A 13,357-nucleotide genomic window follows, 5' to 3' on the forward strand; every position below is an offset into this window, starting at 1 on the left:
TCAAAATGTAGAATTATCAACTTTGAATTGAGCACACCAATTTAGGAACTCAAAATTCAACTCCTTAGTCTCTTTTTTGAAATAGTCTGCATGTTTTTAACATCGCCTAAATTACATTTTGTTGTTTTCACTTCTCACAAGACAAAAGTGATTAGCTATTTAGTCAACAATGAGGTTGAAATTCAATAAGTTAATGTTTTCAAACTTGACTCAGTCTGATATCCAATTAATTAATTATAGAATGAAACTTTTGCTAGGCAACCAAACAGCCACCTACTTTGCATTACCCACCGACCAGGTCCAAATTCATTAAGCCCAGACGAGAAAAAACTACCAGAACCAATTTGCTTTAACTGAAGATATTTTTTTTCAACCCTCTGACCATCAGAGAAATTTCTGTTCAAAACTAGTAAATTGTTGAGAGATGACTAGCACACCTAATCGAACTCAGCTGCTGCAAAGGTCCTTAAATTGCCATGACAACAGGCAAAAATCGAATGTCTGGCTCCACCTATTAGGGAACATGTAAATGTCAGATGTAAGAATGTATACGAGCATGAGAACCTATTAAGGTACATGTAAACGTCAATTGTGAGAATGTAACCTTAACTACTCACAATATTGTAAGCAAGTTTGTGATGACCCCTTCGTACATCAAATGCAAAATCACATAGGATAATACACAATAAGATTTCAGTCAAAAATCAATATTGCTATACTTATACTTCACCAGAAAGAACAGTTGCACATATTGAGGGTCCAAACAGAAAATCAGGTATTAGGACGTTGGTTCTCCAAATCAATGGCCAAGTATAAACCACTCAATCATTAAAAAATAATAAAACATACACAACTCGATCATTAAATCAAAGAAAAAAACAAAGATCATTCGAACAAACTCTAAAGTGAAAGCTTTGCATTCTATGAGAGCTTATAATGTTGGTTCTTGAACATGGAGGGAGGAGAGTTACCTTAGGCTTATAGATAATGTAGTCAATTTTCCATTAATCCTCATAACAATGAACATGCCGGGACATACTCTCCTAGACATACGTTAACATCAATTTATTGAGTACTAGAACATAGCAGCTCCAAATAGAGCAAAATAAATTACAGGATTCATATAATAGATCTGCCTCACATTCAATAAAGCTGGGATATAACATGAGAAACCAGAGTAAAAATTCTAGTATAGGTAAAAAGGCTTAGTAATTTCCTTCTCATCTTCTAAACCTATGTGGAAATAGTACCCGCTACTTGTACTAGCGAAAAAGTAGCAGATATCTTGTAGCAGAAGTTTCCAGGTACTGAAGGTAGGAATTTTACCCATCCCAATAATTCTTAAGACAGAACTAATGGTTTACAACATGCTTCATCATTGTGTACTGTACTTGACATAATAGTTAAGCAGAGTATCAGCTTATAAGCTCAGCGCAGATCAACCTAGTAATGTTCTCCGGCTATAAGCCGCAAGCTACCTTTACACACTAGCGTGCTGTACCTGATACTGCTCATCCACTAAGGGGTCGTTTAGTTGGATTCATTAAAAAAAATCTCCACATAAAACCCCACAAATACAATGTCTCATCACTTGTTTTCTTTTCCTCATAAGTCATAAATGATACTTGCATAAGTTCCGTGGGAATCAATGTATTAATATTTAGGACAGAACGTAAAATAAGAATGTGGGTATTAGTAACACATTGATTAAAACAAGACAAAACTAACCCTCACATAAAATAGGAAAAAAACTTATATTTTGTTAAGAAGTTAGCACATATATCAATTATTATACACTACTAATTTGTAATATATCAACTAAATTTCTTACAAGAAATAATCTACGTGTTACAATCCCTACACTACTAATCCTTGCATAACATGTTACTAAACCAACGACCCCTAAATCTGACTAGTTATTCAAAATCTCTCAAGATGAGAGATACAAGGTGATTAAAGTTTAGGATGGAGCAAACAAAAGAGGATAATAAAGTATATACAATGTTCTTCTATGATAGCAAAAGAACTAATTGGCTCCTTTCTAATATTTAGTTCTTTTATCAAGTAACTCTACATCAAACTCTTAACCAATCTGCAGCTGACATTCATTCTGCAGCCAACTCTTTTATTAATTCTTTAGATTTGATACGCTAAACCCCAAGTCCAGACCCCACTCAACTTAAAAATCAAGAATGTTATTCTTGACTTCTTTCCCCACTTGCTCCCTTGGTGACTGGAACTTCCCAACATCAAGGTTCGAGGCGGACTGTCCTTTCCACTATATATAGCAGGAAGATGAACGAAAAACATGTTCAACATACTACAAGCTATCTGCTATAGCAATTTGATTAAGAAATGACAGATTTTCCGCAGCCAACATATTTGGGAACAATAAAACATTTGCGTGACATTTTTCAAGTGTTGTTTTACTACAAATATAAAATAGAAGTAAAAGACATGGATCAACCTTTTCCCCTAACTATTTTACAGTAAAATGTAATATTAGACTTGGGTTTAAAACAAGACAATAAAGAAGATGACAGCATCATTAGTTGGAGAGAAAAGAATTTTAAAGAAAGCCTATTCCTATGTCTCTCATATGGGTTTTATAATAGTAGTAGTTCTATAACCATACGTGACTTAGTGGAGCCCTTTTAGGAATAATCTCTCATGAATTTATTGGTGCTGCGTGTTTTTCTTGGAGGAACAACTTTTGATAGAATCTACGATATTTTCCATTTTGTGTATTTTTTCATTATTGACAATAATTTAGCAGGATTTCTGTCCCTATTTCACTGTCTTCATATTTTATAATATAATGTTTTTTAGGGTCTTATGCAGATAAGTGAAATCCTTTTCTTTTTTAATATGTGAAATCCTTTTCTTTTTTAATACGATGGTGGGGTCTGTGCCAGCTTGCACGCACCTCGACTATTCCCCCGGGTACCTGCTGCAGATAGCCATGGATTGACCAAGAGGATGATAATACAACATTTAACAAAGAATTGGAGAAGATCTGGACATGAAAATGGTAGACAAACAAGGTTACTGGCATGTATATTTATTTTCTGTAATGAAGTTGTACATTTAGAACAAAAAAATGAACTTTGACCCTTAGAAACCATTGAATAAAACATGATGAAGATTGTAAGGGCAATATAAGAACCTAACCTTAGTATGATGTACTTACTTCACCAAATCCACTTCGAGTATAGCTATATCTCAACTTTCTTTAGCTCCTTAACTATTGCATCGGCCAGTTCCTCCCCACTGTATTCCACACCAAAGCATCTAACTACTCGCATATTTGGATTCACCAAATACCTATTACATCAGTATACATCTGACTCTGTCAAATTGCTCTAGCGCAGGTAAAAGAAACCGAGAGTTTATTCTTCCATAGTTGTAAGGGCTTCTTATTTGACAATATATAGGACTTGAGGCTTACATGTTGTGAGAACATTCTACCAGATAATCACCTCCTTCTTCATCAACCTTCTTAAAGTAAACTCGGTATTCCTGTGTCATCTGTCTAACAGCAGCAACTGGTCCAGTTAATCCCATTATTCTTGGGTCAAACTCTGTGTTTCATGCAAATAAAATCAGCAAAGCTTAAGTGTAGCATCAAATAAAAGGAGACAACCATTATACTGAACCCTTTTCTCTTCAACAACACCCCCCCCCCCCCCCCCGCAGTTGGGATCTCTTTCCACAATTCTTTCAATAAGACATTCATTCCAGACCTAGAGAGAGAGAAAAAGAGATCAGAGAAGCTAGATACAGACCTTTAAGATAAGCTCGAAGTTGCGAAGGCGTATCACGTTGAGGATCAATTGTGACAAATACTGGGAGGATCTTATGATGATCCTGTTTTGACCCTAGTTTATATTAAGCAGAAAGGACCACAAAGCAAAAAGGAAATAACAACATCAGTGACATAAGTCAGTAAATAAGAAAATATAATATCCATTTAAAGAACCCGAGTTGAACCTAGAATATCAATAGTTTTAGCCATCTTTTGTACTTCTGCTGGACCAACATCAGGAGATGATGTATAACCAAAGTAGAGAAGAACCCAGCTACCCAGCAAGTTGCGCTCGGTAACCAAACGGCCTTCGGTATCAAACAAGCTGAACGGACCGCCAATAATTGGACCTTGGGTTGCACTTCTTTCAAATTTCTCGCCTTGACCTGAAAGGCATGAAAGCTGTATGTTGTGTACCAATCATTGATATTTATGGCACTACAAAACAATCAGAAAGTAAAGGCACATGGTACCCCATAAAGAATATGATTCAAGTATTAAAAATACAAACACTTTCTGACAAGGAAACATAAAAAGAGAGAAAATAGTCCAATGAACTATTCTATTTAAACTAGAAAGATACTGAGACTGCTATAAGAAGTCTATCAACAAGCCCAGTATGTGGCTTTTTAGCTCAATGATAAGCAGGAGGACTCTAGGAAGAAAATAATTTTAGTCTGTAGTTCTGGACTTCTGGTAGATTAGAAGTTTAGCAACCAAAAGAGGCTTTAGTTCTTGCGCTCCATTATTAAACAAAAGCTGATAACCACTTTTAGTAAGGAGCTATGATGCTTTCAAGCACTGTCAATACAATGTTTTAGGTACAGAAGCAGTACAGCAGATGGACTCATCCATGTACCACTTCTTAATTCACTACACACCTCATCCTTGATTTGTTTCTTCATTCTTTTTTTGTTTCCATCAAAAGTGATGAGCACATTCAAAGGGACATAATAAATTGAGGCGTATTTAGATTGAAAGACACAAAAAACTTTGCTTAAAAAAAATACCCATGGATTGAGGCGTATTTAGATTGAAAGACACGAAAAACTTTGCTTAAAAAATATACCGAGAGCCCCACCTTTTGGAATTGCTCTTCTTTCATCATTATAATGAAGAAAAAGGATCAGTCCACCAAATACTCCCAAAGCAGCTCCAGGCTGCAAAGTAGAATAAGATGAAGACAACTAAGATGAAGGCGCCATAGACAACTGCACAGAGCACATGCAACAACAGTCACAAAACACATCAAAAGGAAAGTGGAGTTCAAATGCAATACTAATATATAAGGTTTCCAAGACTTCGATGTTGGGGATGGTCCAGTTAATAAAGGCGGATCATAAGTCTTTCTAGAAGACCTCATGCAGCTGGCTGAATGGAAGCGCTTAGGAGGGGTAAACCTACACATGAAACAAGTAATCAGAAAAATTGCAGTGCACTCCATAATTTGAAACTGAAATGGTTTGCTTTTATCCTTCATGTTCTACATGTATTTGAGTCGTTTTTCTTCTCTCTTTTTCCCCCATTTTTTTTGATGGGGGAAGGCAGTCTCATGGGAAGTATCAGTGTGCACTTACAGGGCTTGATTTGCATTATCAATACATCATAGCTTTCTTTAGGAATAGAACTTGAAAAGACTTGTTCCAATTATAATTGAAGTGAATGTCTATAGTGAGTTCCTCTCTTCTTGCAAATTTATATTCTTTTGCCAGGATAATTGCAAGTAAACTTCAAAATGAAAAAAAGAATTACATGTAAAGGTCATTCTAATCTCGAACATGGTAATGCATTATGCATATCTCTCCTCGTAGATACACTTTATGCATTCAAATGGACATATTCAGTAGAAAATATTAGTAAAAAAGCACCATCTACACTCCCCTACTTTTAACACATCAAGCTCATAACAGTGGAAGTGTCATCTTCATTTCAATACTTTACAGTCACATGAAGCTGATGCTCTCTCGACTAACTAAGACTGTGGACAGGCATAACTGCAACTTTAGATGAGTCAACAATCTTACAAAGCTGAATCTGACGGAGAGTTAATTTAATAAATTCTCTACATCAAGCTTCTGACGATTGGAAACTTACAGTTCTTTTAACTTGCCGTGCCTCTCTGGCTCTCACCCTTTCCTTATAGCAAGGACAGACTGAAGCTCCCCCAACTTAGCCTCAATGTGAGGCAATTATTTGCTACATTTTACACTTATAAGTTTCTCCCTTAATTTCCTGATGGACGTTGCTACTAGTCATTCACTCACCATCCTCCCCAGTGGGATTCCACTAGGTATGTTGTTGCAAGTTACTACTAGTCCCTTACTCAAAATCAAATTTTGCTCATGATGGATCTTACAACCTTATTATTAGCAAAATGTCTAAGGGAGAAACTATAGAGAGACAGTTTGCCACTACAAGAAGTACGTAGTTACTGGTGGAGGTAAGAGTTGTTACGCATAAATTGAAACTTCACAAAGTTTCCTTCTAAAGGGGACCTCATCTCTCTTGGAGAAATCCATGAACCACATAGCATGTTTAATCTATCTATCCAAGACAGCCTCCCCTGCTACCAATTGAAACTCATGAACCCAAAACACCATACATAACGCATTAGGTAAGACAAGCTGTAATTCTAAAGACCCCTTAACCAATATATATCAAAAGGAACTCTAGTAAGCCATGTTATAGCTGAAATCAGACATAAAAGCAACTTTGACGATAATGCCACCAACACTTCCATGTTTCTAACAGTCATACAATTGGAATATTAACCTAGATATTTCAAATTTTGCTTTATATTAAGTATCATCTACGCAAAGGTAATCTCAACATGATTATTTCTAGTGTTCAAATTTAAGGCAAAGAATAACTAGCTCCACGTTAAACATATTAAATGCAATAGAACAATAGAATCAGTGTATTCATCAAAATTTGTTTCTCATACTCTTCAACCAAGCATCAATAATATCATAATTAGAGCTTTCACTAACATTTTGTTCTCTCATAACGCTATTCCAATCCGACTATTTAGGAGAAAATATACCAATATTGATTTCTACAACTTCACTAGCAACGGGAAAAAAATTAGTAATGCTTCTCACTAAGAAGAAGTAGATCACTTCAGTTTCATCTCTCCTTGCTTCCTTCCCCCTTCCAAAAACCAAACAGTTTGAGGTTCGTAAAGGGACCAATCTTCTCATAATTTTTTTCTCAAAATCTTAGATTAGTAACAACCAACAAACTACACATAATATTTGGAGTAACAACACTACAAAAACCATATTTAAACAAAAGAATAACTAAACCAAACTATAAAATTTCCATAATACAGAAAAATGTTATATATACACAAATTACCCATAAAAATTCAAGAAAACCAAAACCCATAAAATTTCAACGGTGTATGATTGAGTATTCATTATAAAAAATGCACATTACCTTTCATATGTATTGAGTGTCTGTATAGAACGGTCCTTGATTGAATTTAACAGAGACCTGTACACCTGCATTTTGCACAAACTTGACAAAGTATGTGAATTAAAAAGAAACTGGGTACCTTAGAATTGGAACTTATGGGCAACAAATTGCACTATTCTGTATACTAATATCTTCTTTTCCACTGAACATCAACTGCAAGGGTTATGGGAATCCTGAGAAGAAGGTGATGAGCAAAACGGCACCGTTTTGTGACTTTAGCGTCAAGATCCTTTTGGGCGACTTTTCCCACAAGTATAAATTTATTCTCTTACATATAATTTTTTATTACATATTTCTTCATGTAAATTTTGAGGCGACTTAGTTCCCGTTTTGGATATGGTTATTTGTAGACATTTTTTTAGTTTGGAAGGTATTTAAAAAGGTTAAGAAGTAACTTTAAACCCTCGATTTTAGGTTTAAAAAGGCCCTAATCTTTTATTCAACTATTAGTTAAGCTTTAACAAGTAACAACTACACTTGTACATATCACATATAATTTGACATGGATGTGACATTTCACTAACCTAATGTTGCATCTACTTCATGAAATTCTAATGAAAGACATTATTTGTGAAAATCTGAAGATGGTCATGAGCCAGATAGCTGACAGTAATATAATTCGAACTTTGAAGAAATATCTCTCAACTTTAAATTAAATTGTACGTATAACAATTTTAAAATGCAACATATTTGGTACGTGCTATAATGGACTCGTATGTGCTACAATATGTTTGCTAGGAACACACTAGACATTAGGCTTGCCCAAAACGAGGCTCGGGCTCAGCTTCAAGATCCTGGATTGGCTTCTCAGTTAAGTGAATAGTCTTCATCTTGTTTATGGCATTAGCAGGATTAAGGCTCTTCGGGCAACATGCTGTGCAATTTTTTATGGTCCTGCACCGGTACAAACGCCCTTGATCCTCTGTTATTGCTTGCAATCTCTCATTTGCAAATTCATCTCGACTAAAGAAAAAAAGAAAATTAATTATCCGTATTATTGGTATTTATTCGACTGGTGTCTTGAAATTAACCTGTCCGAGATCCATCGATAGGCATGGAGCAAGGCTGCTGGTCCAAGGAACTCCTCGGGATTCCACCAGTAAGAAGGACAAGAAGTAGTGCAACAAGCACATAATATGCATTCGTATAAACCATCAAGCTTCTTCCTATCCTCTGGTGTTTGCCTGTATTCTCTCCCGTCTGGGGGCGGTTTTCGTGTCTTCAACCATGGCTCTACAGACCTGCAAATCCTCAAAACACCCACAACATCCAGTTTTTGCACCATGCTCCAATGTATAATTGTCGATTAGAGGTCTAATCTATCACAGAGTTCAACTGATCGATGAACTATTCATTGATTCGGTGCAACTATACACGCACACACCAAAAACACTTGTATAGGCATAATAAGATCATCCATTCGAGACCTATTCTGCTAATTACTCTACATTGCGGATTCACATCTATCGATAATAAAAGATTATAGTGAACTTGAAACAGATCTAGTTAACGCCAATTATTAATTAAGATTCAACTATAAATAGTTGCAAGTATTTGTACGTACTAACATACAAATATTCTCCACTGTCCTGATTTTTGTAGCATACTTTCCTTTCTAAATTGTCCAAAAGAAAATTATATTCTTCATAATTAGAAACAACTTAATTTAAAAATTTATCTTTTATCTGTCATAAAATGTTTTATCGCCATAAAAATGTCTTTAGGCTTGTTTCATACCACAATTTCATAAGTCTTAGTTTCTTTCTTGAACATCGTCCATACCTAATCAAACAGGCAACACTAATTAAAACAGAATAAGTGTTACTCCTCTGTTTCACAAAGAATAATCTGGTTTGACTTAGCACGGTGTTTTAAGAGTATAAATTTTTTTTTAAAATCTTGTGATTCTAAATTAAAGTTAAGTCAAATGTACAAAATTATCCTTTAATCTTGTGGTCTTAAACATCTCACGTGAAAAACTGAAATTAAAATGTTATTAAAAAAAGGAAAAGAGGTCATTCTTTTTTAAATGGAAGAAATATTATAGTCGTGACTTGAATAATATAATAGGGTGATAACTAAACATCAATGTCAAACATGTCTACAGTACCGGACATATAATTGGAGTTAAATAACTTGATAAAATGAGAAAAGGAGAGGGAAGTTACTTGTACTGCTGGTAAAAATTAGTGAGATCAACCACCAAATCTTTGATAACAAACATGTGAGGGAGAGGAGTGATGGTAGTTGGCTTGCTAGTGTCTGTATCTATAGGCTTGAGACATGCGACGGTGTTAACACCATTTATGTTCATTGAGCATGATCCGCATATCCCTTCTCTACATGACCTTCTGTAACTCAAACTCGAATCTTCCTCCCCCTTTATCTTTTGCAATGCATCCAGAACCTATAAAACAAATATCTACTAAATTGAGTGCGTCTAATGAACTTCTAATTAATAGCACGCTATACATAAAAGACTCTGTTAGGCTCGAAGCAGATTCTGTTTCCCCTAAAATTTACAGGGAAGAGAAAAATGTTACAATGCACACCCAAAAAAAGGGAATTTTCTGAAGTTTGGAAAAATTTAACTTAACATTAATGTTATGATGTGTGTCTTGAACTAAATCATTCCTCCTTTTCTTAATCTCCATATCTTAAGTCAAAATAGGTTCAAAATTCAGCATAGACCTCTAATGAGAATAACTAGAAAATGTAGCAACTAACAAGAAAAGTAGTGCAAAATCAGAAAAACAAAATAGTGATGATCATTAGTTTGAGAAACCCATATTAGTGGTATAACTAACGCACTCCTTTATTTTCAAAAACCTCGACACATTTGACATTCCACGTCAATAAAATATTTCCACAATAAACAAATGAAGACAAATATCAAAAACAAAAACTACAACATAATACAACTAGTACAAGAACGTACAAACACCAGCAACCCTGAACCCTTGAAAAGCAAAGACAAAACACCACTGCATCCTAACAAAAGTACCAACTAAATTAACAAAAATTAATTAGGATAGCAATGAAAAATCACATACCATGGGGCCACAGGAAGGAAGATGAACAAAGAAGGATTGAAGAAAAGGTTTTTGGTTAGGTTTATGAGGGTTCCACCTATAAATCCTAAATTCCTTCATCTTCTTATCTTTATCACTTAATTTCTTGAGAATTTCAACAGATTCCACTGCTTCTTTTCCATGTTGCTGTGCAATTGGGTGCCCTTCAAGTATAGGGAACCTAGAGTACTCCCTCTTTCTCAAATGCCTCAATTTTTTTACCACTTCTTTTAGGATTAAGTTTCTTGACATTTTCTTTGAATGAACAGCCCCAGAAAATATGGAAACAAAAACACTTCTACGTGTTTTTTCTTTCTTTATATAATAAGAGAGAGCTTACTTTGTATTGCATGCAAGTGAATGGATTAATGAGAGACACCTGGTTACACGTGTCAATTACCTTGTCGTACTTTTAGTTATATTAATCATATTTTCAAAAGTTAATAAATTTCAAAATTATGATACTTTGAAAAAAATTTAAATATATAAAAATCATAAATAATATTATAAATTACAATTTTTTTTATCTATTTTTATGAATTAATTAATATTAAAAGTTATTTTTGTTGTGCGGGACTTTAACAATTTGGATTATTGATTATCGATCTATTCTCTATCTTTAGAACTGGTTTTCCTTTGTAATTTCTTGTTATTCAATCATTTGTTAAGTTCTTGTTATTCTTTATCATAGTTGCTAATCTAGATTGATCTTTATTGTTTCAACACCAGTTCCTTAGTTATTCATTCTTAATTCTTCCTGGATTGGTTGGTGTATTAGTCGATTGAAGAAACACACACACAAAAAGATAGAGATAACAAAGCCAAACTGTAATAAGACGCCACATACTACAACAATGCACAAGAGAATTAACCCTATAACACCAAATTCGGTGACCAGTTTAGTGACTAGTCTTCCTATTATTGCTTAGAGTCTCCACTGGTATCCCAGTTAAGTGCTTGGTCTTCATCTTGCTTATGGCCTCAGAAGGTCTAAGGCTCTTGGGGCAACATGCTGTGCAATTCCCTATGGCCCTGCATCGATATAAACGCCTTTCGTCCTCTGTTATCGCCTGCAGTCTCTCATTTGCGAAATCATCTCGACTGAAACAAAAACAAAAACAAAGAAGAAAAAATAATCAAAATTATGAACAATTTTTCCAATTTTAAGTATTAATTAACCTGTCCGATATCCATCGATAGGTATTGATCAAGGCTGCAGGGCCAAGGAACTCCTCGGGATTCCACCAATAAGAAGGGCAAGAAGTAGTGCAACAAGCACATAATATACATTCATATAAGCCATCAAGCTTCTTCCTCTCTTCAGGTGTTTGCCTATACTCTTTCCCCTCTGGCGGAGGATTTCGTGTCTTTAGCCATGGCTCTATGGACCTACAATGCAGAAACACATAAGATTAGACACAATGAAAATTTGATCAAAAATTAAACAAAGTCGATGAAAGGAAAATTACTTGTACTGGTGATAGAAATCAGAGAGATCGACGACCAAATCTTTGATTACAAACAAGTGAGGAAGAGGAGTTATGGTCATTGGTCTGCTCGTATCTGTATCAATAGGCTTGAGACATGCTACTGTATTAACGCCATTTATGTTCATGGCGCATGATCCACATATCCCTTCTCTACATGATCGCCTGTAAGTTAAACTCGAATCTACCTCTCCTTTTATCTTTTGCAATGCATCTAGAACCTAGAAAGAACAAAATTAAAATCAACAATGCGCTAACATTTAGCGCGATGAGTCAAACTTTAAACAGATTTCAGTCTTTTTTTTTTCAAAATTTCAACATATATTTGAGCCTTTTTTAGAAAAAGATGATGAATTAATTAATGACGTGGCAGTATAGTATAAAAAATAGTTTTGCAAAACTGAAAATTTTTTTATTAAAAAATAAAAACATGAATTAGTCTTTTTCCGAAAGAAAATTCAAATCAATAAATGGAATCAAAACTTTTTAACAGATGATACAGATGAATCTTTTCTCAAAGGTTAGGAACACACATTTGAGCATTTCCTTGAAATTAGATTGTAAACTACAAACATAACACAATAAAAAGTTAGCATAAGAGGACATACCATGGGGCCACAAGAGGGAAGGTGAAGAAAAAAAGATTGAAAATAGGGCTTTTGGTTTGGATTATGAGGACTCCATCTATAAATTCTAAATTCCTTGCATTTATCATCACCTCTTTTGAGGTTCTCAATAGACTTCACAACTTCTTCTCCATGTTGTTGCCCAATTGGATGTCCTTCAAGTATAGGAAACTCCTTTCTCCAACCCCCAACTACTTTCGTTATCCCCTCTTTTATCAAATTTCTTGACATTTTTTCCTTCTTCCAACAATATTTTTGTAATTAGAAGAACACTAAACTAATTTCTTGTTATAAAGTGAGTAGTTGCATGCATGCACGCAAGTGGATTATAAATGAGACACCTTGTTTCTACGTGTCAAAGCTTCACTATCATTTGTTTTATAGCTTGACGGTGCTGCAATTTATGATACGGACGTGTACTCGATATTATAATTTTTAGTATTCAATTTTTAAAAGATTAGTATAATATTACTATATCAACTTAATTTGCTCTAGTTTAGTATTTTTGAAGTTCAGTTTTAATAAGGAATTAGTAACATAGTTTATTTAATTTCAATTAATATATATTTATATAATAGAATATTATGATTTAAATAATTAATAAAAAATTTAATTATATCGTATTAACAAATTATATATTAGGAATAATTATTCAAAAGAAAATATAAAACTAACTCTTTTTAGTTAATCAATTATATTTTAATTAAAATAGAGGTTTAAACCTTTAATTTATACTTATATTTGTTAGTGTTATATATAGGTACGTTAGTCGATATTTTGGTATATATATGTTATTTCTACGTACTAAATTTCGCATCGAATATCAATAAATTGATTTGTATACGATATATTATATCAAATATTATAATACAAACGCACTATGATATTAAA

General features: G+C 34.1%; 3 protein-coding genes across 5 annotated transcripts; all 3 read right to left on the bottom strand.

Annotated features, from left to right (window-relative positions):
- Positions 1–158: 158 nt before the first annotated feature.
- LOC101261910 (protein SCO1 homolog 2, mitochondrial) lies at positions 159–7,734 on the bottom strand. Of its 3 annotated transcripts, none has more exons than XR_011220744.1 (8): positions 7,244–7,630; positions 5,085–5,205; positions 4,887–4,965; positions 3,991–4,191; positions 3,786–3,878; positions 3,449–3,581; positions 3,172–3,362; positions 159–511 (listed from the first exon to the last, which is right to left on the bottom strand). XR_011220744.1 is itself a non-coding variant. In XM_004237352.4 (8 exons), the coding sequence occupies exons 1-7, from the start codon at positions 7,312–7,314 to the stop codon at positions 3,216–3,218; spliced, it is 807 nt and encodes a 268-aa protein (XP_004237400.1). In that variant the 5' UTR covers positions 7,315–7,734; the 3' UTR covers positions 159–511; positions 3,172–3,215. The 3 variants fall into 3 exon arrangements, 2 of the variants coding, with proteins under 2 accessions (XP_004237400.1, XP_010319744.1); XM_004237352.4 differs by having other exon boundaries at positions 3,172–3,324; positions 7,244–7,734; XM_010321442.3 differs by having other exon boundaries at positions 3,191–3,324; positions 7,244–7,676.
- Positions 7,735–7,913: 179 nt separating this feature from the next.
- Positions 7,914–10,720, bottom strand: LOC101253277 (succinate dehydrogenase [ubiquinone] iron-sulfur subunit 3, mitochondrial-like). Its single transcript, XM_004237548.5, has 4 exons — positions 10,336–10,720; positions 9,451–9,689; positions 8,314–8,523; positions 7,914–8,245 (listed from the first exon to the last, which is right to left on the bottom strand). Exons 1-4 carry the CDS (start codon positions 10,603–10,605, stop codon positions 8,035–8,037), a joined length of 930 nt encoding a protein of 309 aa, XP_004237596.1. The 5' UTR covers positions 10,606–10,720; the 3' UTR covers positions 7,914–8,034.
- A 446-nt stretch (positions 10,721–11,166) lies between these two features.
- On the bottom strand, positions 11,167–12,732 carry LOC101252979 (succinate dehydrogenase [ubiquinone] iron-sulfur subunit 3, mitochondrial-like). Its single transcript, XM_004237547.5, has 4 exons — positions 12,449–12,732; positions 11,823–12,061; positions 11,533–11,742; positions 11,167–11,454 (listed from the first exon to the last, which is right to left on the bottom strand). The coding sequence occupies exons 1-4, from the start codon at positions 12,695–12,697 to the stop codon at positions 11,253–11,255; spliced, it is 900 nt and encodes a 299-aa protein (XP_004237595.1). The 5' UTR covers positions 12,698–12,732; the 3' UTR covers positions 11,167–11,252.
- Positions 12,733–13,357: the final 625 nt, after the last annotated feature.

This window comes from Solanum lycopersicum, chromosome 4, assembly GCF_036512215.1.
Source record: "Solanum lycopersicum chromosome 4, SLM_r2.1".
NCBI classification, from domain to species: Eukaryota; Viridiplantae; Streptophyta; class Magnoliopsida; order Solanales; family Solanaceae; genus Solanum; species Solanum lycopersicum.

Coding starts and splice junctions, on each gene's coding strand:
- LOC101252979 (XM_004237547.5), bottom strand. CDS start 12,697: ATGTCAAGAAATTTGATAAAAGAGGGGATAACGAAAGTAGTTGGGGGT. Junction 12,062..12,448: donor TTCCCTCTTGTGGCCCCATG/GTATGTCCTCTT, acceptor TGTTCTTTCTAG/GTTCTAGATGCATTGCAAAA. Junction 11,743..11,822: donor GATTTCTATCACCAGTACAA/GTAATTTTCCTT, acceptor TCTGCATTGTAG/GTCCATAGAGCCATGGCTAA.
- LOC101253277 (XM_004237548.5), bottom strand. CDS start 10,605: ATGTCAAGAAACTTAATCCTAAAAGAAGTGGTAAAAAAATTGAGGCAT. Junction 9,690..10,335: donor TTCCTTCCTGTGGCCCCATG/GTATGTGATTTT, acceptor TTTGTTTTATAG/GTTCTGGATGCATTGCAAAA. Junction 8,524..9,450: donor AATTTTTACCAGCAGTACAA/GTAACTTCCCTC, acceptor GAGGATTTGCAG/GTCTGTAGAGCCATGGTTGA.
- LOC101261910 (XM_004237352.4), bottom strand. CDS start 7,314: ATGCAGGTGTACAGGTCTCTGTTAAATTCAATCAAGGACCGTTCTATA. Junction 5,206..7,243: donor ACACTCAATACATATGAAAG/GTAATGTGCATT, acceptor TTTCATGTGTAG/GTTTACCCCTCCTAAGCGCT. Junction 4,966..5,084: donor CTTGGAAACCTTATATATTA/GTATTGCATTTG, acceptor TCTACTTTGCAG/CCTGGAGCTGCTTTGGGAGT.